Source organism: Entelurus aequoreus, linkage group LG01 (assembly GCF_033978785.1).
Source record: "Entelurus aequoreus isolate RoL-2023_Sb linkage group LG01, RoL_Eaeq_v1.1, whole genome shotgun sequence".
NCBI classification, from domain to species: domain Eukaryota; kingdom Metazoa; phylum Chordata; class Actinopteri; order Syngnathiformes; family Syngnathidae; genus Entelurus; species Entelurus aequoreus.
In genome coordinates, this window is record NC_084731.1 from 59,899,189 (window position 1) to 59,924,016 (window position 24,828).

At 40.1% G+C, this 24,828-nt stretch overlaps 1 protein-coding gene across 5 annotated transcripts in view; it reads right to left on the bottom strand.

The window, feature by feature from the left end:
- LOC133655292 (natural resistance-associated macrophage protein 2-like) overlaps positions 1 to 24,828 on the bottom strand; it is a 48,446-nt gene that overhangs the window by 17,796 nt on the left and 5,822 nt on the right. The window contains exons 2-12 of one of the 5 annotated variants that reach the window (XM_062055330.1): positions 23,408 to 23,478; positions 22,925 to 23,005; positions 13,870 to 14,009; positions 13,633 to 13,752; positions 7,756 to 7,875; positions 6,154 to 6,260; positions 5,991 to 6,061; positions 5,849 to 5,916; positions 2,991 to 3,146; positions 1,072 to 1,230; positions 902 to 988 (exon numbers count right to left, since the gene is read on the bottom strand). In XM_062055330.1, coding sequence (XP_061911314.1) covers positions 902 to 988; positions 1,072 to 1,230; positions 2,991 to 3,146; positions 5,849 to 5,916; positions 5,991 to 6,061; positions 6,154 to 6,260; positions 7,756 to 7,875; positions 13,633 to 13,752; positions 13,870 to 14,009; positions 22,925 to 22,958 — 1,062 coding nt within the window. In that variant the 5' untranslated portion in view covers positions 22,959 to 23,005; positions 23,408 to 23,478. Of the gene's footprint in view, positions 1 to 901; positions 989 to 1,071; positions 1,231 to 2,990; positions 3,147 to 5,848; positions 5,917 to 5,990; positions 6,062 to 6,153; positions 6,261 to 7,755; positions 7,876 to 13,632; positions 13,753 to 13,869; positions 14,010 to 17,727; positions 17,810 to 22,924; positions 23,009 to 23,407; positions 23,479 to 24,828 lie in introns of those variants that run through there. The other 4 variants (XM_062055322.1, XM_062055313.1, XM_062055304.1 and 1 more) reach the window with 4 other exon arrangements.

The window sequence follows — 24,828 nt, forward strand, 5'->3', positions numbered from 1 at the left end:
CCAACTCATATGGAAACGGGGTTTATAATTGTATCTTCATTCCCCTTTTTTAACACGCAAAGTCAAGTCAAGCTTTATTTATTTTTTTATGTTTATTTATTCATTTGATAGTAGGGTTGTACGGTATACCGGTATTAATTAAGTACCGCGATACTAATTGATTGAAATCGGTACTGTACTGCCTTTGAAAAGTACCGGTATTGTTCTTTCATCTGCGGCGGGGACGACAGAGCCGAGGTGCATGATGTTGAGTGTGTCAAAACGCAAACTAGCAATAACATCTTGGAGAGGAGGAATGGCAAAAAACGACAAATCTACTGGTTAATAAAGAGGATGTGTGAAGTACAATATGGAGGTATTTGGACTTCAAAACTAACAATAAAAGTGACGCTTTAAACAAAGAAGCGCCATACTTCAAGCGTTGCTTTAAAACACGCCTCGCCAAATGTGGCGACTAGTATTAGCACCTTTGCTTCAGACGTAGGGTAAACATTTAAATAATAAGCATTCACATCTGCACAAAGCGTTATAAAGAGTGACAGGTAATAATGTAGTTGTTACACCTGTCCTGCTGTTAGCCCCGGTGCAGACTGTCGTCAAGGAGCACAGGGCAGACCCTCCCTTAAGGGTCAATGTTACAATGGATGTGCTGAGCTCCGCTTTCCGGTCACAATTCGAGGCCGCCAATTTGTGACATTTTGGTTGCTTTATTATTAGTTTTGCAGGATAACCTGTTCACTTTTCACGTCACCAATGCAAAAATGTCACAAACGGGGCAAATTCCACAAGGCTCGTTTGGAGGAAGTATGAAAGAAGGGAAGATTGAGGTAAACCACAATTGTGTGAGCTTACTTTGATTTCTAATGAACAACTTTTGGCAAGTATTGATTTACAAACGTACCCCTTTGTAGATATCCACCTCCAGTGTGTCATTGTTAGGAGGAAAGAGATCTGTGTGAGGAATGCTGGTTATATTGCACTCAGTGTTCTACAAACATGGGGAAGAACAGAATAAAATCTATTAGTCTGATGTACAGTATTTGAGTGTAGTCATCACTCCAGTATACTCACCACATCCATGTTGGTTTTATTGTAGAAGGCCTCGGCAAAGACGGCCACGACGAACACATTGATGAGGAAGGAGATGAAGAGCGCGATGGACGACTCGATGAAGAAATACTTGTTGGCTTCTTTTACTTCCTTCTTATTTCGACGGTCAATCTCTCGAGACTGATGCGTTAAAGATGGAATGAGTCAATAAACTTTCATCTTAAACAAAAACTATTTTTTAAGTCATGGGAGTCAAAAAGGAAACAACTCGCTTAAAACCTTTTTGCAAATAAACATTGATACCACAAAGGCTTATCCGATATCTATCACTTTCCCAAAGATTTTAATTTGATTCGTCTACTAAAACATATGACAGTAACTACAGTAAAGGATAAAATTGCACTGTATTAGTACTAACTTAACGGACACTTCTTTAGTAACCAAATCGGTGGTTAAGTGTTGCTTTAAAAGATAATAAAACTGACACACTGCATCACATAGGAGTGTTTGTAGCTAAGGTAACCAACTCTTAGATTTGGTAATAATCCAACCTACCATATTTTCTGAACCATACGGCGCACCAAATTATAAGGCACACTGCCGATGAGTGGGTCTATCCACGTTGTTTTTCATATATAAGGCGACCCCGAAAGGGACAAGCCATAGAAAATGGATGGTTGGCAGGCACACCGGATTATAGGGCACATTAAAAGGGATCATACTATGATTTTTTTGTAAATGTAAAAGACTTCCTTATGGTCTACATAACATGTAATGGTGGTTCTTTGGTCAAAATTTTGCATAGATGATGTTTTACAGATCATCTTTAAGTCGCTTTCTGACAGTCGCTTCAGGATGCGCCGTGTTGTGGGCGGGCTTATTTACGTGGCTCACCTTCGACAGCGCCTTCTCCCCATTTTCTTTGTTGTAGCGGTGTAGCGTGCAAGGACGGGAGTGGAAGAAGTGTCAAAAGATGGAACTAACTGTTTTAATGACATTCAGACTTTACTTCAATCAACAACGGAGCAGCATCTTCTCATCCGTGGCTCACTCGTGCAAAATCAACGCCGGAAATGTGTGCCGTGAAAAAACGTCCGACCGGAACCCTCTAATAGCTAAAGTTGCGTGGGTGAATTATGTAAACACACTACAGTTTTTAGCACTTTGATAGCTAGTCTACTGACAGACATAAGTAATAAGTTTACGCTACTTTATCTTACAAATGGCAACAGCGGAAGATGAATGTCCCATAAGAAGGTAGAGAAAAAGAAGAAGCTTATCGACTACGGTGTCGGCACATACAATGGAGGGCGCGCTCAAATTTTCAGTACTTATGCAGATCCCAAATACAGATCAGCAGGTACCAAAAGGTAAGAAAAGTTTGTTTTGCATAATATTGCGAAACAAAACGCCAGACAATGTCTGCTAATAGGTGCCATTTTGCGGTCCTTATACACAAACCATAATAATAATCGTATGTTTAATGCGCCGACAATCCATCAAACGGTGCGGCTTCATAGCTTACCGAAGTCGTACTAAAAACATTTTGACAGATTTTTGAGTGCCGTATGTAATGTTATATATTCTCAAAGGAACATTTAAAGTTTTGGTGTTGTTTACTGGCATCATCTTGCAGTTTACATGTATCTCTTATGTGTGACTGTCATCTACTGGTCACACTCATCATTACACCATGTACCAAATAAAATAGCTTTGAGGTCGGTAAGCACAACCAGAATTATGCCGTACATTAGGCGCACTGTCGATTTTTGAGAAAATTCAAGGATTTTAAGTGCGCCTTATAGTCTGAAAAATACACTAAGTGTTGCTTTAAAAGATAATACAACTGACACACTGCATCACATAGGAGTGTTTGTAGCTAAGGTAATCAACTCTTAGATTTGGTAATAATCCAACCTAATAATCAACATGTTTCTCACTTTGACAAGAGCGGAGTGCAGGTAGATGTTGTGTGGCATGATGACGGCGCCTACGATACCAACAGCCTGCATCAGCTGCAAAGAGCCACATCCTTCACAGTAGGGCAGAAACATGCCCTTCAGCACCTCCCCCTGGTCCGGTTTCACCAGCACATACTAAAAAGGAAACACAGTCGAACATGATTGGTCATGGTTATGGTGGTTATTAAGGCTGTGAATCGTTGGGCACCACAGGATTCGATTCGATTCTTGGGGGTAACAATTCAATTCAGAATTTATTCTCGATTCAAAATCATTACTTTAATAACATTGGATGCCAGTTCTATGATTAACTACATTCCTCCATAAAATAGATGAACAGCTTTGATCAATTTCTATATTATTTAAAAGAAAACTGGTTTTGTTCAATTAAATTCTACCCAAACATTTAATAAAGTCAAATACAAATAAGGTAACAAGAGAAGTATCCAACACTTCTCTTTTCTAAAGTAAATCTGTACAGCAGATATAGATTATCTACATCCCAGGTGTCAAACTCAAGCCTCAAGGGCCAGATCTGGCCCGCGATATTATTTTATCTGGCCCGCAAACACCTGGAAATGATATGTGTCAATAAAGTACTTAATATTTTCTCACTAAATGTAATTTATTTTTTCATTTTGACAGAAAAAATATATGTACTGCTTGAAATTGCATAGATTTTAAACTAGCAGCTAAGTTGCCAGAATAAAAAAAAATTGTACCGTTTTTCTATGAAAAATATAATGTTGTAAAAACCAATGTCAATTCAACACAAAAATTCTGGCAAATAAGTCGTATTGTTTTTCCATTTACCGTAAAATGTTGTAAAAATGGGGAAAAAACCCCACTATATTTTACAGTAACATTTTGTAAATGTAAACTTTTTACTGTAAAATCAACAGTCTACTTAAAACAATTTATATAATTGATAATGAAATCCAGAGGCAAATTCATACATTATTCACTGTTACAAGCGGCCCTTTTGATGGCAGCCATAACTGCCTTGTAGCCCTCAATGAAAACCAGTTTGACATCCCTAATCTACATCAACATGATGATTTGTCTGATTGGCTGGACAAAAAAAGGATTGAAAAAATAAATAAATAAATAAAAATCGATTTTTTTTTTTTTAATCAATTAAGAATCGTTACAAATAAGAATCACGAGTAATCTGAAAATCAATTGTTTTTTACACCCCTAATGGTTATTTATAGTGGTTATGGTGTTAGCTTATGTCGAACGTGCATACAATTACAATATGATACAGCACATATTTCCAGTTTCTCATGACAGCATGTCTGAAAAGGAATAGGAGGAAGCAGAGCTTATTTAATCCTACCCCTTTTCATATCATAGCGGTTTCTAACACATTTGTTTGTACTCAATCAGTAACACAACAGTGAATGATTAAATATAAAGATTAATGAGTAAGTAAATAATTATTAAATAAATAAATAAACAAAGAATAAAGTTCTCATAAATAAACACTTAAGTAATTTATGGTTCACGTTCTAAGAAGAATAAAGATCATCTCATTTTTAGTAAGGTTCAAAAAGTTTATCAGGATTATTCTTCCTCATACTTTGTGTACTTAAATTTCAACAGTTTCTTAAACTGGATCATATTAATACATTGTTTGACTTCTTTGCTTAATCTAGTCCATCAATTTACTCCACATACTGATATGATAAAGGTCTTAAGTGTTGTACGTGCATAGAAATGTTTTAAATGAGACTTTTCTCTAAAGTCATGTACAAAACCCAAAACCAGTGAAGTTGGCACATTGTGTAAATGGTAAATAAAAACAGAATACAATGATTTGCAAATCCTTTTCAACTTATATTTAATTGAATAGACTGCAAAGACAATATACTTATCTTTCAAACTGAGAAACTTTGTTATTTTTTGCAAATATTAGCTCATTTGGAATTTGATGCCTGCCACATGTTTCAAAAAAAGCTGGCACAAATGGCAAAAATTACTGAGAAACTTAAGGAATGCTTATCAAACACTTAATGTGGAAAAGTTTTCTGTGGTCTGACGAGTCCACATTTCAAATTGTTTTTGGAAACCGTGGAAGTTGTGTCCTCCGGACCAAAGAGGAAAAGAACCATCCGGACTTTTATAGGTGCAAAGTTCAAAAGCCAGCATCTGTGATGGTATGGGGGTGTATTAGTGCCCAAGGCATGGGTAACTTATACATCTATGAAGGCACCATTAATGCTGAAAGGTACATACAGGTTTTGGAGCAACATATGTTGCCATCCAAGCAACGTTATCATGGACGCCCCTGCTTATTTCAGCAAGACAATGCCAAGCCACGTGTTACAACAGCGTGGCTTCATAGTAAAAGAGTTTGAGTACTAGACTGGCCTGCCTGTAGTCCAGACCTGTCTCCCATTGAAAATGTGTGGCGCAATATGAAGCCTAAAATACCATAACAGAGACCCCGGACTGTTGATCAAGCAAGAATGGGAAATAATTCCACCTGAAAAGCTTCAAAAATGTGTCTCCTCAGTTCCCAAACGTTTACTGAGTGTTGTTAAAAGGAAAGGCCATGTAACAGTGGTAAAAATGCCCCTGTGACAACTTTTTTGCAATGTGTTGCTGCCATTAAATTCTAAGTGAATGATTATTATGCAAAAAAAATAAGTTTCTCAGTTCGAACATTAAATATCTTGTCTATGAAGTCTATTCAGTTGAATATAAGTAGAAAAGGATTTGCAAATCATTGAATTCAGTTTTTATTTACCATTTACACAACGTGCCACCTTCACTGGTTTTGGGTTTTGTAACTGCTAATGACAGTCTCTGCTCATATAAAGAAAAAATGTTACCTCGTAGCCAAAACTTATTGCCATGACAGTGATGAGAAAGCCAAAGAAAGCTTCCAGTTTCCGCAGACCTAAAAATGGATGAAAGCTCGTCATCACTGGGGATACACACAACTAATAGCGTGGCATTAGGATCAACCCGCACCATATTTGTCCAAAAAGAGGAACACAAATGTGTCTGTGATGGTAATGAGAACTCCGGCCCATAAAGGAATCCTGCGGGAAGAAGAATAAGAAACCACTGTCCATCATGTCCAACCATGAAAGCAATATTGCATTATTTTGGACCAGTAGTAACGATGTGGTACCTTCCCACAGAGAGGAGATTGAGAGCAATCGCACAGCCTATCACCTCCTGCATGTCTGAACCAATAATCGCCAACTCCACCATCAGCCACAGGATTATTCGTGGAACCTGCACAGTACAAGTATTTATTTGTCATTGGTACATAGACCAATGGTTCATACCACACCAATTACCACTTCAAAAATAAAGTACTGTACCACTATTACTCCATCACAATTTAGCTTCAAAACTTGTGGTTTGTACTTGCAGGCAGACTTGTGTATTTTTACATTTGTATTTATTTGATATAGCTGGGTTGCAATCACGTGACTTAGAGGCACATCGGGGTATCATGTGAAGGTCTAGAGCCCAATTAGGCTACTGGTTATTTACCTGAATCAGTGCAAATTTGGGCGTGTTTTGAAAAGTTTAGAGGGAAATATAAAAGTGATCATGAAAAAAAATATTTAAATGAAATGGAGTGGTTTTACACTGTTAAGAAAAATATATTTTTAAAAGATTTAAACCATTTATCATCACCAGGAGGTTACTGCTCGCTATGACCTCACTGTTTTTGACACTCACAGTATTTAAAGAAGAAAATATTGTAGGCACTTCATGTCTTTACATCTGAGGGGTCCACAAACTAAACATTAATCTGTAAAAGACAAAGTTGGATATATTGGTGTATCGCTAAGTAACGTATTTGTTATTGATGTGAAAATGCCTTTTTAGATGATTTGCCTGAGCAGCTAGGAGACACCGAGAGTAACAAGCGGTAGAAAATGGATTAGAAAGGACAGATTAAAAAAAATAATAATAATTGTTTTGTTTTTTGTTTTTGTTTTTTTACTTGGGACTTCCCGCGGGCCGGATTTTAGACGCTGATGGGCTGTATCCGGACCAACAATCACAATATTTATTACTAAGACTTAACACAAGCAGGTCTTCTAGTTATACCGTATTTAGGCATAGCAACCACAAAAGAACACAAACTAATGCCATCTCTTGTCCTTTCTTTACGTTTGGTTCTGCTCTCAAACACTACTAATATAGTAGAGAATAAAGTAGATTGCATCACAGAAGGTTTCTCAATTCAAATGTTCAAACATTTTACAAAGTGATCACTGCAGACACTAGCATGGGCTAATTGTATTCGAAAAGATGATGAAAGAAACATTTTTAAGAGGCATTTCCTTTTTTCCCTGACTTTATTATCTTTATGAACCACTTCTTTCAGGACTCTATAAAATATATTTCCTATCCCTCTATTCGAACGACTGGAACACCCAAGAACAGAACAGCAATACAACATTTTCTGATCAAACTCTACACTTACTCTCACTTGTTTTAATGCTACGCTCAAGCTGCTTCACCATCCTGTTAATTAAGCCGCCAAGAAGAAAAATGGATATGACGTCTTATGCAACCCAGCTATACATTCTTCTTATTAATTTGAAAGGATTTGTTAAAAAATAATCGTGCAATTATTCCACACATATGTAGATATTTCTAATACAATTGTATTATTTATCTTCCAACGTATTTGTGCATACGACCAGGGATGCGTGTTAGAGACTCAATGCTATAGACAGATTCTGCATGAAGAGTGTGTGTGTCTTACGGTGGGATACTGCCGGTTGCAGACTTCAGCCAGGTGCATCCCTGTGACGACACCCAGACGTGCTGCCAACCTCTGCAAAAGCAGCCCAATGATAGTGGCTCCCAAAAGAACCCATAGGAGCTGAGGATAAAAGACAAGATCAGTACTACATTCATCAGACAAAGTAATGTATTGACAAAGTGAAAAACCGATCCCTCAATTCTTTGAAGAAATCTGTTCATATACAACACCCAAAACCAGTGAAGTTGGCACTTTGTGTAAATGGTAGATAAAAACAGAATACAATGATTTGCAAATCCTTTTCAACTTACATTCAATTGAATACACTACTAAGACAATATATTTAATGTTCCAACTGGTAAACTTTGTTATTTTTTGCAAATATTAGCTCATTTGGAATTTGATGCCTGCAACATGTTTCAAAAAAGCTGGCACAAGTGGCAAAAAAGACTCAAACACTTATTTGGAGCATCCCACAGGTGAACAGGCTAATTGGGAACAGGTGGGTGCCATGATTGGGTATAAAGGCAGCTTCCATGAAATGCTCAGTCATTCACAAACAAGGATGGGGCGAGGGTCACCACTTTGTGAACAAATGCGTGAGCAAATTGTTGAACAGTTTAAGAAAAACCTTTCTCAACCAACTATTGCAAGGAATTTAGGGATTTCACCATCTACGGTCCGTAATATCATCAAAGGGTTCAGAGAACCTGGAGAAATCACTGCACGTAAGCAGCTAAGCCCGTGACCTTCGATCCCTCAGGCTGTACTGCATCAACAAGCGACATCAGTGTGTAAAGGATATCACCACATGGGCTGGGGAACACTTAAAAAAAAACACTGTCAGTAACTACAGTTTGTCGCTACATCTGTAAGTGCAAGGTAAAACTCTACTATGCAAAGAGAAAGCCATTTATCAACAACACCCAGAAACGCCGCCGGCTTTGCTGGGCCTGAGCTCATCTAAGATGGACTGATGCAAAGTGGAAAAGTGTTCTGTGGTCTGACGAGTGCACATTTCAAATTGTTTTAGGAAACTGTGGACATCGTGTCCTCCGGACCAAAGAGGAAAATAACCATCCGGACTGTTATAGATACAAAGTTCAAAAGCCAGCATCTGTGATGGTATGGGGGTGTATCAATGCCCAACGCATGAGTAACTTACACATCTGTGAAGGCACCATTAATGCTGAAAGGTACATACAGGTTTTGGAGCAACCTATGTTGCCATCCAAGCAACATCTTTTTCATGGACGCCCCTGCTTATTTCAGCAAGACAATGCCAAGTCACAACAGCTTGGCTTCGTAGTAAAATAGTGTGGGTACTAGACTGGCCTGCATGTAGTCCAGACCTGTCTCCCATTGAAAATGTGTGGCGCATTATGAAGCCTAAAATACCACAACGGAGACCCCAGACTATTGAACAGCTTAAGCTGTATATCAAGCAAGAATGGGAAAGAATTCCACCTCAGTTCCCAAACGTTTACTGAGTGTTGTTAAAAGGAAAGGCCATGTGACACAGTGGTAAAAATGCCCCTGTGACAACTTTTTTGCATTGTGTTGCTGCCATTAAATTCTAAGTTAATGATTATTTGAAAAAAAAAAAAAAGGTTCTCAGTGTGAACATTAAATATCTTGTTTTTGCAGTCTATTCAATTGAATATAGGTTGAAAAGGATTTGCAAATCATTGTATTCTGTTTTTATTTACCATTTACACAACGTGCCAACTTCACTGGTTTGGGGTTTTGTAAAAGGTTATTTTCTTTTTTAGGGTCAACAGTACATAAGTTTGTATTTTTGCCTCATTCCTGTGAGAATCATGTGTGTGACTAAAGCAGGGCTGGCCAACCCGCGGCTCGCGAGCCTCATGGGGGTCTTAACTCTGTTATGAGAGTAGCGTATGTGTGCGTGTGGCCCTTTAAGATATGACAGCATGTGAGGTGAGTGACGTCAGTGAGTGGGTGGGCGAGAGAGGTGAGCGAGCGGTAACAGTGAGTGCTTGCAGGTGCTAGTAGCTTGGTGGATGGCTGTGTGCAAGACATCAATAAAGTCAAAGTTGCAACAAACCGCCGGCCTCGTCATTCACCCTCGAGTCCGGAGCTGTTGAAACCCACTGCCGGGTAAAGTGAAGGGTGTTATCCACGAAATACATCGGCCCTGGAGGAACGTCTCCCCTGCGCTCCTCGACTACGGTCTGGGAGCCGGAAGCAGGAAAGGTGTAACAACTCTATTAGTGCCTTAGTGTTTACCATGAAGTCTTTATTTTGACAGCCCCTCACGGTAAACTTGTCTGAGTGCAAACTGAGGCAGTATTTGTCATTGATAAAACTTTCGGCGAATCAAAATTTATGACCAATAAAAAATAAACGGGGACGGAAATTTGACCCGGCAAACATAAACAAAATAAAACACTGGCAGAAAGCGATAATCGATACAATAATAAAAAACAAGCAAACCGGGCAGTAGGTTAAAAAAAAAATCCGCGTCTGGGTGACACGCGGGCTTCAGGAATTGCGCGTCCTTTCTGATTTCAATGCATAAAAAGACACAGAAAGTGCGGCAACGCCAACACTGCTTGACAGTATAACAAAATAAGTCACACTTATATTCTGTAACATTCACAGTTTTGGAAAAAGTGCAGAGGTAGAAATATTTCAAATAACCTCCTGTATTCAATGTTAACATAAATAATGCCTCAAAACAAGTTAATTATATTTCAGCAAAACACAGCAGACGAGCTCTTGCCCTACACAGCTGTTTTGTAGTGTCCATACGGGCTTGTAGATCTTTATTTGCCACAGATATATACAGTACCTTCCTGCTTTGCACACAGTGCATTCTGCTTCCCATGTGTCACGGCCAGTACCAAAACACGGATACCTTTTCCGCAAATAATCCGTGAAGTTGAATTTACGTTTCGGCATCTCTCTCTTTTGTCCTGTCTCTCTCTCCACATCTCTCTCTTTTGTCCTATCTCTCTCTCTCCACATCTCTCTCTTTTGTCCTGTCTCTCTCTCCACATCTCTCTCTTTTGTCCCGTCTGTCTCTCCACATCTCTCTCTTGTGTCCTGTCTGTCTCTCTACATCGCTCTCTTGTGTCCTGTCTGTCTCTCGACTCTCTCGCTCTGTCTCTGCCCCTCCCTCACGAATGCTGCTGCGTGCGCTCGCCTCCACAATTTGTTTTGTTTTTAACCCGTTCTTAACCCTGGATGTACATTGAAAATACACGCAACCCTAACTCAAAATGCCGGACATTTGAGGCATTTAAGAAACCCCGGACAGCCCCGCAAAAGAGGACATGTCCGGGGGAAAGAGGACGTATGGTCAGTTTAACATAAGAAGAAGAAGAAGCCGAAGCCGGTTTGAGTGACGTCAAACGTTCATGTTCGTGAGATCGCAGTAGTAAACAATTTTTGACAAGTTTGCTCTCAAAATGGCAGGGAAAAAAAAGCACAGCAAAACTAAAATATGAAAAAGAACACAGGACATTTTTAACAGAGTGGGAGAGTTTATATTTTTTTGTTGAAAGTAATGGCAAGCCATTCTGCCTTATGTCAGGCGTCATTAGCACATTTCAAAGCTTCAAATCTTCAGCATCACAAGGAATGCCAGAAGTCCCACTAAGCAACATGCACAGTAACAGAAAAAACATTATATTTTTGTTTGTGGACTTGGTTCAACTGAGAGTTTGTGCGTGCGACAGTGCACACAATGTTAATTGTTGAAAATAACTGGCCTGTGGTCTTAGTACTGTAGGAGTCATGTTGATGTGTGACATTTACAATAAATCTGGTTGAGCAGAGATCTGTGTGTATGTGTGTGTGCATGTGCGTGTGCGTGTGTGTGTGTGTGTGTGTGTGTGTGTGTGTGTGTGTGTGTGTGTGTGTGTGTGTGTGTGTGTGTGTGTGTGTGGAAGGGATGGGGTGATGTTCATGTGTGCCCATGTGTAGGATGTGGCTCTCTGCAGTAACACAGTAAAAAAAAAGTGGCTCTTAGTCTCTGAATGGTTGGCCACCCCTGTACTAAAGCATTAAGGAAGGGGTCTATCCAGGGCTAGCTGCAGTATGCTCAAACTACCACCAGGCAGCATCTGTGAGCATATACTGTATCATCTCTTTCTGATTGATCAGGTCCTTAGTGGATTCTTCACTCACGCTTAAAGGCAAGTATACAACCTTGCCTACTGTACAAGAGGACTTTGTGCATGAAATATTGGAACAATAAATAGTCTTCCCCTACATTTTTGGTCAATCAAGGAAAATACATTTTGTGTGTAGGCCTATTTCTCTGACAAATCATAGACTGTAGTGTAAGCTGCATTTTTGCTTTGTTTGGAGGTTCAGAGAGTGTGGGACTGTGCAAAATCTTCATTTTAAAATCCCAAAGAGAAATGTGTTTGAGTAATTGACAATATTGGGCGACGTATGCAAGTTTGCCTCCAAAGCTGCATTTTTTGGAAAGAACATGACATTTCGAAAAGTGAAACTTTGGGGAACAATCGTACGCAAGTTTAAATTTTAAGTCAGCGAATATGTTGACTGGTGCTGGACCTGTGTAGGATTTAATAAACTTTTTACTGGTTCTGCTATTTAGGCATGATGGCAGGCAGAAAGATAGCTCACATTCCGATTAGGGTTGTCCCGATATCAATATTTTGGTACCGGTACCAAAGCGTATTTCGATACTTTTCTAAATAAAGGGCTCAACAAAAAATTGCATTATTGGCTTTAATTTAACAAAAAATCTTAGGGTACATTAAACATATGTTTATTATTGCAATTTTTTCCTTAAATAAAATAGTGAACATACTATACAACTTGTCTTTTAGTAGTAAGTAAACAAACAAAGGCTCCTAATATGGTTGCTGACGTATGCAGTAACACATTGTGTCATTTCTCATTTTGTTATTTTGTCAAAATTATAAAGGACAAGCTGTAAAAATGTATTATTAATCTACTTGTTCATTTACTGTTAATATTTGCTTATTTTCTGTTTCAACATGTTCTATCTACACTTCTGTTAAAATGTAATAATCACTTATTCTTCTGTTGTTTGATACTTTACATTAGTTTAGGATGATACCACAAATTTAGGTATCGATCCGATACCAAGTAGTTACAGGATCATACATTGGTCATATTCAAAGTCCTCATGTGTCCAGGGAAATATTTCCTAAGTTTATAAACAAAATATGAATTTTTAAAAAAGGAAAAAAGATTTTTTGACGATAATAAATATCGATGTAATCATAGTAGTATCGACTAGATACGCTAATGTACTTGGTATCATTACAGTGGATGTCAGATGTAGATCCACACATAGCATTAGTTTATATTTATGCGCGCTAGCTTTTGTTAGCGGTGACGCCGGTGAGCTATTGTATCCTCCTACGGTGTGTAGTGAAGCATGTTTAGCTATTCCTCGTCCTCCAGTGATAATCTTACCTGAAATAAACATACTTTATTTTTTTGCCATGGAGGCCGGGATTAGTGATTTATAAGTAGCTAAAACACTGCCGACTGCAGATCAATGTTTGCTGATAGCTAGCTAGCCCTGTCTTGAAGCACCTCTTCCTGAGGACGTTTCAGTGTTATAACTTCACCTTTATCTTTACTTTTTAGGTCAAAATGCGTCCATTCTCCCTTTTCTGTCTACACACTGTTCCTGCTTGTAAGTACTCCGTAATTGTGCGCTGCCAAACATGCTCCTCTGCTCCTAAAACCAGCAATGTCATGACGTGACGGCGCGCCGTCATGCCTGTTACAAAAAATAATAATAAATTGTGAACCGGTACTTTTCAAACACAGTATAGTACCGTTTTTGATACTATACTAGTACCGGTATACCGTACAACCCTATTTCCGATGAATATTAACCTTAAATCCGGCCTTAGCTCCAGACTGCAAGTCAGACTCAATGTTCCCTGGATCCAAGTAAGCGATGCTCATCAAGAACCCAGGCCCGGTGAAAGCCCAAAGTTTCCGGAAACTGAACACCTGAGAAACAAGAAAACAGGACGATGGAGTTTTTCTTCCCACTATTAGTTGGGCTGTAAATACATCAGAAAAGGCCATTCTACTAAGAAGCTTTTACAAGCTCTGGCCAGTCAGTACCTGGTTGACATTTTCAGGAATGGCCACCTTCTCTTCAAAGTAAGTGGACAAGGGCTCTTCTGTGTCCACTGGTGAGGAGGGAGGTGAGATGGAGCTGTAATGGTTTGTCTGAATGTCCCCATTGTCGTGACGGGAGTCCTCTAAAAACAAAACAACAACAAATAAGTTGAGTTAGTGTATAGAGCAGGGGTGTCAAACTCATTTCATTGAGGGCCACATCGCAGTAATGGCTGCCTTCAGAGGGCCACTTTTTTATGAATTAAAATTATGCATGCGGGTAATAACCTGTGATTAATCATTTAGGAGATGCTTTGGGCATAATCTCTCTGATTGGTTAAAAGCCCATCACTTGACTACACAGCGCCATGTTTGCTTCCGACCTTGAGACTGAGTTGGCCATGCTCTCTCTGTACACGGCTCTGGTTTATGGTGTGTTTTGTCTTTTGTTGCGCCCTAAAAAGTGTTAATACTATAAATATTGGAGTTATTACACACCAGCTGTGTGATTGTAACGTGCATCTTAGTTGTAGTTTTCATTAACACGGTTGGAGGTGTTGAAATCGCTAGCGCTAATCGGTAGCATGTCAGTAGCAAAGCGATGTATATTAGCATCAAGCTAGCACGTTTTTGGAAAGGTGGAGCCACACTTTACTTAGTTTGAAGCATTTTTTGGAGCCGGTCGCAGGGAAGCCTGTCAAAAGATGGAATTTCCGGAAGGCCAACTGGCATGCTTTTTCTGTTGACACAGAGAGAAGATCTGTCACCCTCCCGGACCCAGACCCTCCTAATGTGGATGCTGCATATGCAGCCTACTGTGAAGTGCTGACAGGGGCAGCGAAGAAAACCATACCACGAGGCTACAATGCAAACTACATCCCGGGTTGGAACGAGGAGTGCAACAACCTCCTGCGAGCCCACCAGCAGGCTAGCTCAAGAGCTGAAGTGGATGCGACAGCAACGGCACTGCTTGAGAAGCTGGACGCCACTCGCAGGGTTAGATGGACGGAGGTCGTCAAGTCGATTGACTTTACCCACTCCAGCCGTAAAGCGTGGCAGACCATAAACCAGCTCTCAGGAAGAAGTACACCGCCTCCCAAGTGCCCTGTGACAGCAAACTCCATCGCAGCCCAACTCCTGAAAAATGGCCGCTTCCCAGACGCAGACAAAGAGTTTGCCCGCTCAACATCCCACGAGGTATCCAGTCTCTCTAGGGCGGCCAGTGTTAATGCCAACCTGTCAGGAGATTTCACACCAGCTGAGCTCAAGGACGCTATGGCCAAACTCAAACAAGGCAAGGCACCAGGCTCCGACAACATCCACCCAGAGTTTGTGATCCACCAGAGCGAAATAACATCTGCCTGGCTGCGTGCATTCTTCTCTGCGTGCCTCCGGAGGTCCAAGCTCCCAAGGGCATGGCGACGGGCCGCTGTCATAGCCCTCTTGAAACCCAACAAACCTGCGGATGACCCCAAGTCCTACAGACCAATCTCGTTGCTGTGCGTCCCTTTTAAAATCCTGGAGAGGACGATACACAGCCGAATTGAGCCAGTAGTTGACTCACAACTTCAGAGGGAACAGGCTGGCTTCCGTCGGGGCAGGTCTACAGTGGACCAGGTAACCCTTCTCACACAAGATCTCGAGGACAGCTTCCAGGCCAAAACCAAAGCTGGGGTGGTACTACTGGACCTGACTGCTGCTTACGATACCGTCTGGCACCGCGGACTCCACCTGAAGCTGCTGAGAACAATCCCGGACCGTCATATGGTCAACTTCATCATGGAGATGCTGTCAAACCGCAGCTTCATTCTCCAGACCAGTGATGGCCAGCGTAGCAGGCTCAGGAGGCTGAGAAACGGGGTCCCACAAGGGTCTGTCCTCTCACCGATGCTCTTCAACATCTACATCTTTGACCTACCGGTGACGACATCTAGAAGGTATGGATACGCGGATGATCTAGCCATCATGCTACACCGGCCCACATGGAAGGCGGTTGAAGAGGGTCTCAATCAGGACATGGACGTCCTGGCTGCCTACCTTTGAAGCTGGCGACTGCAGCTCAGTAAGGGAAAGACTGTATCAGCAGCATTCCACCTCTGCAACAGGGAAGCAAGAAGGGAGCTGGAGATCTTAGTGGACAACAAACCCCTGGAGTTCCAGCAGGCCCCAAAGTACCTGGGCGTACGCTTGGACAGGACACTGTCCTACAAACAACATTTGGATGAAGTGAGGGCTAAAGTAACAGCAAGGGTCTCACTCATCCGGCGCCTAGCTGGTACAACCTGGGGGGCCTCGGCCAAGGTACTACGTATCTCCACACAAGCCCTCGTATTCTCTGCAGCTGAGTACTGTGCCCCAACCTGGTGTAGAAGCCCACATGCCAAGAAGGTCAATACGGCCATCAACAATGCCCTCTGGATCATAAGTGGCTGCCTGAAACCCACCCCCGTGTTCTACCTGCCAGTCCTAGCAGGGATAGCGCCAGCCGGCCTACGGCGAGAGGCCGCTACCCTCGCCCTGGCAAGGAAAGCCCAGGAACACAGCTGGCACCTCCTCCATGAAACCACCACCATGGCAACACCTCCAAGCAGACTCAAGTCCCGCCAGCCATACAATCAGGCCGCACAAGAGATGCTTATTTCCATCCCGGAGGATCTGACAACCAAAGCCTGGCTGGCAGCGGAATGGAAGCAGGAGTGGGAGTCAGCAGGACAGACACGCCTACACCATTACATCCAGGATCCTGGAGGTGGCGTGGAGGGAGAAGATCTACCTCGCCGGCAATGGACCCTCCTGAACCGCCTTTGCACAGGGGTTGGTTGCTTCAAAGCGTCCATGAAAAAGTGGGGCCTAACAGACAGTGCAGCGAGTGAGTGCGGGGAGCCTGAGCAGACTGCCGACCACATCATCACCACCTGTCCCCGGCATAGACCACCTTCAGAGGAGGGCCTCTTCCAAGTGGGACCTGAGACGAGGGAGTGGCTACACGACACGAAGATGGACATATGAAGACGATACACGAAAGAAGAGAAGAAGAAGCATTTTTTGTAATCAATTACTTTTTTGGCATTAAAAATTGCAACGTTACCTAGAGCAGGGGTGTCAAAACTTGTTTTCATTAAGGGCCACATCGCAGTAATGGCTGCCTTCATGGGGCCACTTTTTTAAAATTTGTTAAAATTATGCATGCGGGCAATAACCTGCGATTAATCGTCAAAAAATAATAATTTGACAGCAATAATATAAATGTGTACCAGTATTCACTTCATATTATTACATTATTGCCTATGCACTTGATTATTAGATTTTTTCATGTACAAATTAAAGGATACATCATACGTAAAGGTGACAAGCAAATACTTAACTGTTTATTTTTATCTTTACTAACCTAATTTTGTAACACACTTTATAATAATGTAATATTTGGCATGATTAGATAATGTTTAAAAGATGCATTTTTTTCCTATCAAAATCGAAATAATTATTTTCATTTAGTAAAAAAATTAAGTATTTTATTAACACACACTTTTCCCAGGCTTTCGCAGGCCACGTACAATGACGTGGCGGGCCAGATCTGGCCCCCGGGCCTTGAGTTTGATACCTGTGGTCTAGTGGTGTCAATGTCTCATTATACTGTATTTGAATTTTGAAATGCTTCTTCCTATTCGGGCATCAATTGGGTAACAACAAACCGACGTGCTTCAACAGGTAGTTTTTACTACTGCCGAATGAATGACTACCTTTCTGAGTAAAGCAAACACTCTCCCCTCAACACTGCAAAATAACGCTGAAAAAAACCCTCACAAAAAACCCTCACGTTCATTTAAAAGCTGCTAGTCGGTCATTTTTAGTTCTACTTACGGAGATTAGCCCTTTTCTGCTGTAGTTCTGTCATCTCTGACTCATGGCCAGTGCCAAAGTCCACTGTTCCTTGGCTGACTGATGACGCCGCAACTGTGTGACACTTCTTTATCTGGCTAAAGGGTGTTTTTTTTAATGTGACAACATTCTGACATTAAGTTTCTAAAAATCCCCCAGAAAGAGAGACAAGTAACAAAGTAACACACCACGTACAAACAAAGCCAACCGCACTTTATCTCCCCTACTGTAAAAAAAAAAAATAGAAATGGGGAAAATAGATGATCTAAAACAGTTTGCCTATACTTCAGATTAGTTTTTTTTGCATGTCCTCTCGTGCTATGTGATAAATACTAAACATAAAAATACACATTATACACAATGCTGATTGTATTGTACCCTAAGTTCCGTCCAGAAATCTGCGTTCCAAGAACGTCGGCTTATTTGTGAATCCCTGAGCCCAAAAAAGTCTGCAAGCACAAGAGCGTTTTCCATTCGGGCTCCAGTACTCTGGAATACCCTACCGGCAACAGTCAGAGATGCCACCTCAGTAGAAGCATTTAAGGCCATGTCTACATTAAGCCGGATAACTCCTTAAACAAATAATTATTTAGCCTAAGCCCCGTGTCAGCCACACTAACCCATTGTTTAAGGTAACCCTCCTTGGATACATTTTTACAAGGGTAAGTGCGCCGCGTATTTCTTGAATCTCCAGCTCTTAGCTCTGTATGGACTCATTGATCGTTTACAAACTGAGTTCAGAGAGGAAGTGAAGTCAGAAAGACCACGCCCCACACAGGAAGCGATGTCAGAAAGAACGCGCCACAGCCAGCTTCATAACAACCGATTTCGTAACTCAGTACTAACCACTGGAAAGATGGATGTTTCTCTTTCTTCTACATGTACAGACGCTTGTGGAAATCACACATGAATACCTTAAGAGAAAGCGATTGCAGCTATTTCGGATACAACACATTTCAGATGGCAAGAGAATTTTCGAATGTCCAGGTCAGCTGTGATTCTACTACAATAGATGAAAGACTATCTTGGGCCACTCACATTAACAACATAGTAACACAAATGAGCAGAAGCATTTCAATCATAAGAAGAAGTGCCTATTTTTAAACTGACACAACTACTAAGCAAGTTATACAATCCCTTGTATTGTCACATATTGACTACTGCCCAGCAATCTGGTCCAATGCATCTAAACAACAACTAAATAAAATCCAGTTTACCCAAAACCGAGCTGCCAGAATTAGCTCTCCATTGCTCATTTAGGACCGGCGTTGAGATCAATCAATCAATCAATGTTTATTTATATAGCCCTAAATCACAAGTGTCTCAATCATGCATACTGAATTGTCATGGATGAGAGTTGGTGAAAGACTAGCTTGTAGTTTGATTTTATTTTTTTTAAAAATCTATACATACCATAAACCTTCATATCTGTATTCTCAGCTGTTGCTTGCTAATGACAGTCACAACTATGATACCAGGTTAGCCCTAAGAGGTGCTTTCACCCGTCTTAAACCCAAAACTGATGTTTTGAAAAAGACTGTAATGTATAGGGCAATCACTTACCTGAATCGACTTCCACAATATCTGGTATCAATCACCAGCATAGTGGGTTTTAAGAATAGACTAAGAGGAGAAGTATTACGGAAAGAGATTATTCTAGATTGTACCTAATGTCATGACTGTTTTTATTGACTATCTTATTGATTGTGGGACAGGCAGTAGAAAATGGATGGATGGTACTTTTTCGTCACTTATTGTTTGTCTTTGGTACACTAATGTGTATATTTTAGGCCATTGGTTCTTTGTTTTATTTTTGCAAAAATATATATATATATTTTTATATTGCTCTTTTTATCTTTGGTATGAACATTATTATGTAAACTCGAAGTTATTATTACTTTTTTTGGTTCTTTGTTGTTGCTATTTTTGTATTACAACATTTTATTATTTGATCATGTTGTACTGCATTGTAATCTTTTGTTTTGTGATTGTGTGATGTTTTTTGCCTGGACCCCAGGAAGAATAGTCTCCACTGCGGTGTAGACTAATGGGGATCCTTAATAAACTAAACTACTTACCGAAAAACTTTGTCCATTTGTCGAAGGAGAGACAACTAGAATGCGGGCACCCGTGGATGTGATAAAAAAAAGGTAGCGTGTGCTTCGTATTACCTAGCCAACGAGGGAAGACTACGGAAAACAGCGAATGCATTTGGATTGGCAAAGCAGACTGTATCAGTTATTGTCCGCCATGTATGTTGCGGACTCAACGTCTAGGTCCAGAGTATATAAAGTCACCAAAAACGAATGGCCAATGAAGATGAAGGCAAAAGGAGTGTCCTGACCACATATCTGGATCCCTAGATTGATTGTTGTAAAATGTTTTTTATCACATTGTTTACTTTCATGTGTTTATTAAAGATTTTATTAATGTATGATGGCTCAGGTGTGATTCACTACAATAGGGCCCCGCAGCGCACTGGATTCCAGTTAATTGAAATACCACAACACTGGATATTGTTCAGATAAGTTAAAAATTTAATTTAAGAATTTGCACACAAAGCAACACTGGAGGTGTACATGTAAAAGAACGAGAAACACGGGTATGTCTAGATGATCCGCCTTCATCAGACTATGGCGCGTTCTTTCTGGCGTCACTTCCTGTGTGGGCGGGTCTTTCTGGCGTCACCTCCTCTCCGAACTCACTTTGTAAACGATCAATGAGTCCATACAAAGCTAAGTGCCGGAGATTCAAGAGTTACACGGCTGACTTACCCGTGTAAAAATTTGTCCGAGGAGGGGGACCTTAAACGATAATTTAGTGTGGCTGAAACGGGGCTTAGGTTAAATAATTATTCGTTTAAGGGGTTAAACGACTTAGTGTAGACATGTAAGTCACATCTTAAAACTAATTTATACCATCTCGCCTTTAAACTTTTCAATTGATCAAACAGCTCAATTTTTGTTTCATCTGACCACAGAACTTTCCTCTAGAAGGTCTTATTTTTGTCCGTGTGATGTCAGATGAAACAAAAATTTAGCTGTTTGGCCACAATACCCAGCAATATGTTTGGAGGAGAAAAAGTGAGGCCTTTAATCCCAGGAACACCATTCCTACCGCCAAGCATGCTGGTGGTAGTATTATGCTCTGGGCCTGTTTTGCTGTCAATGGAACTGGTGCTTTAAATGGGACAATGAAAAAGAAGGATTACCTCCAAATTATTCAGGACAATCTAACATGTAAATAGAGTTGGGCGCAGTTGGGTGTTCAAACAGGACAATGACCCCAAACACACGTCAAAAGTGGTAAAGGAATGGCTAAATCAGGCTAGAATGAAGGTTTTAGAATGGCCTTCCCAAAGTCCTGACTTAAACGTGTGGACAATGCTGAAGAAACAAGTCCATGTCAGAAAACCAACACATTTAGCTGAACTGCACCAATTTTGTCAAGAGGAGTGGTCAAAAATTCAAGCAGAAGCTTGCCAGAAACTTGGGGATGGCTACCAAAAGCGCATTATTGCAGTGAAACTTGCCAAGGTACATGTAAGCAAATATTAACATTGCTGTATGTATACTTTTGACCCAGCAGATTTGCTCACATTTTCAGTAGACCCATAATAAATTCATAAAAGAACCAAACTTCATGAATGTTTTTTGTGACCAACAAGTATGTGCTCCAATCACTCTATCACAAAAAAATAAGAGTTGTAGAAATTATTGGAAACTCAAGACAGCCATGACATTATGTTCTTTACAAGTGCTTGTAAACGTTTTGATTGCGACTGTATATACCGGTAGTTCATATTTATTTATTTATGAAAAATATGTTTTTGTTAAGTTAAAGGTGTTTAATGATAATACAAGCATGTTTAACACATAGATTCATTTCTTTCATGAAGACAAGAATATAAGTTGGTGTATTACCTGATTCTGATGACTTGCATTGATTGGAATCAGACAGCAGTGATGATAACGTTCACATTTTCAAATGCAGGTGAAAAAAAGTCCTCCTTTTTGTCCAATACCACATGAAAGTGGTTGCTTTTTGCCATCTTATTTGTCCAGCTTCCATACTCCCTTTTTATACACGTTAAATGGTAAATACTTGTATAGCGCTTTTCTACCTTCAAGGTACTCAAAGCGCTTTGACACTATTTCCACATTCACCCATTCACACACCCATTCACACACACTGATGGCGGGAGCTGCCATGTAAGGCCCTAACCATGACCCATCAGGAGCAAGGGTGAAGTGTCTTGCTCAAGGACACAACGGACATGACGAAGTTGGTAGAAGGTAAGGTGGGGATTTAACCAGGAACCCTCAGGTTTCTGGCACGGCCACTCTCCCAACTGCGCCACGCCGTCACAAGAAATACATTGGCGGCAAACTCCGTAGCTTGCTAGCTTGTGTGCGCTAGCTTTCTGAGACTTTTATTTTGTTAGCGCAGGCAGGATGAAGCAGGACTTTTATTGTGAAGACAGGAACCGTGAAGTCGGTCTTTAGAGTTTTGACGGCAGGTACAGCGCAAGAGTCTGTAGAAATAAAAAGTGTTTCTCGCCTTCCTGTCGGCCATTTTTTCTTAATAATGATCTCGCAGCAGCCAGCAACATCTCACAAGACCCTCGGGTGCCGAAAGCGACGTCTTGGTGAATATTGGTGATCGCTAATTTTTAGGTCTATTTTTTTTTTAATGCCTGGCTGGCAATCGACTGACACACCCTCCGCGATCGACCGGTAGCTCGCGGTCGACGTAATGTGCACCCCTGCTGTACACCTAACCATAAATCTTTGCAGTGCTCAAGACATTATGGGACTTTTTTGGCAGTATGGTTAGTTTTTTGTTTGTTTGTTTGTTTTCTACACATATGTACGCGTATACTGATAATTTCTGGGTTCAACTCCAAGTAAAATATGGAGACCTGTAGTACATACAAAAATACCCAAAAGATCAATTTATTTATTTTTTTCCTGTAGACCATGTAAAATAGATTTTATTTCCATGAGATGCACTCTGTTTAGTTTTAGTTTCACATGACTATACACATGTAAAATATTGTTTCATAGCCTTTGTGGCAGCTGCATATGCACTACCGCTTCATTGTCTACTGAGTGAGTGTGTGTGTGTGTATGTGTGTGTGTGTTGAGGTGCTCGTGTTTCTGTTGTTGCAAGCCGTTACCTTGGAAGAGGTCTCCATCCTGCTGTTCCTTCATCAGAGCAGGCTGACCGATCCCTGGGAACTCAAGGGATGACTTTCAGCCTGCTAACAAAAAGAACACACACAATCTTAGAAATAGCAAATGTTAGCTGTGGAAAACTGCAGCAAAATAAGTAGGTTTTTTATATATATCTGATAATCTTGTAGGATTCTGGATCGTAATGTACAGTCAACACGTACAACTATAATAAATATACAGTACAGGCCAAAAGTTTGGACACACCTTCTCATTCAATGTTTTGTCTTTATTTTCATGACTATTTACATTGTAGATTGTCACTGAAGCCATCAACACTATGAATGAACAAATGTGGAGTAATGTACTTTACAAAAAAAAAGGTGAAATAACTGAAATTAAATTAAATTCTCGTTTCTTCAAAATAGCCACCCTTTGCTCTGATTACTGTTTTGCACACTCTTGGCATTCTCTCGATGAGTAGTCACCTGAAATGGTTTTCACTTCACAGGTGTCATACTTTTGATGCCTTCGGTGACAATCTACAATGTAAATAGTCCTGAAAATAAAGAAAACGCATTGAAATGAGAAGGTGCGTCCAAACTTTTGAAATATATATAAGGAGAAATATAATCTTAGAGAAAAATGTAATTTAAAACATTTGTACACACGTACAACACTTAAGACCTTCAGTATATCTGATGTGGAATTCAATTATGGAATGGATTAACCAAAGAAATCCAACAATGTACTAATATGATCCACTTCAAGAAACTCTTCAAACTTAAAGTGTTTACAAAGTACAAATAAGAAGAACCATGATAAACATTCTGAATTTATTTCATCCAACCATTATGTTTTTAGATAATCTTATTTATCTTACCATATGAAATATAACTTACTTCACTAATTATTATTTATTTATTTATTTTTAATGGTATTAATTATAGAGTATATTGTGAATAAATTGAGAACAGGATGTGTAAAGGGAAAGGGGTAGGAATAAATAAGCTCTGCTTCTTCCTACTCCTTTTCGAACATGTTGAATATAGAAACTGGAAATTGTGATGTATCATGTTGTATGCATGCATGTTCCAAATAAACACAAACTCAACTCAAACTTTTGGCCTGTACTGTATATTTAGCTAAAATGAGCTGTAATATTTCACATAAAAAACGTAATGCTTTAGTGTAAAAATACAGCATTGTGATTGTTTTGGGGTGTCTAGCAGTGAAAATAGTAAGTGCTTTCATCCTTTCTGAGTTCCAAAATATCTGATTTAAATTTAAATGAATTGGGAAATGTGTTGCAACTGCGGATTTGGTCACTAAAAAAACATGCAAAGTCATTTCTAGCGGGAAAATATGATTGTGCCCCTTTGTCGGCAATCATAATAAAAAAGAGGAACTGTCGAATGACGGAATTTTTTTTCCTTCACTGCCGGCAACTTTTCTCTTGTGCTCTACACAACTTATTCTTTCAACTCAGCAGTCCAAGAATGAAATGTGAAACGTCATTCCAGACAAAGTGCAAGACCTTGAAACGCTGTTCTGCTCTCTGACACAGAGCAAATATGTGACTGAAACTTCTCACTGCAGGACTCCAGCAAAAAAGCACTTCCCCTGCAATAAGTATTGTCTATGAAGATGATAAATGCCAATCGTGACTATCCTTTCTTTTTTTTACAGTTAATTCTGCCGACATTTAATACTAGGCATGGTTTCTTAATGTCAGTTGTTATTTATATTTAAAAAGGCACAATTTTACATAAACGTTTTAATTAGGGCTATCAAAGTTAATACAATAAAAACAAGTTAACATTAATTTACTTTAACGGCACAATTTTTTTTTCATGTAAATGGCGTGTCATGTGAGCCCGCTTGTCCAAGCGGAAACAAAGAGAAGAAA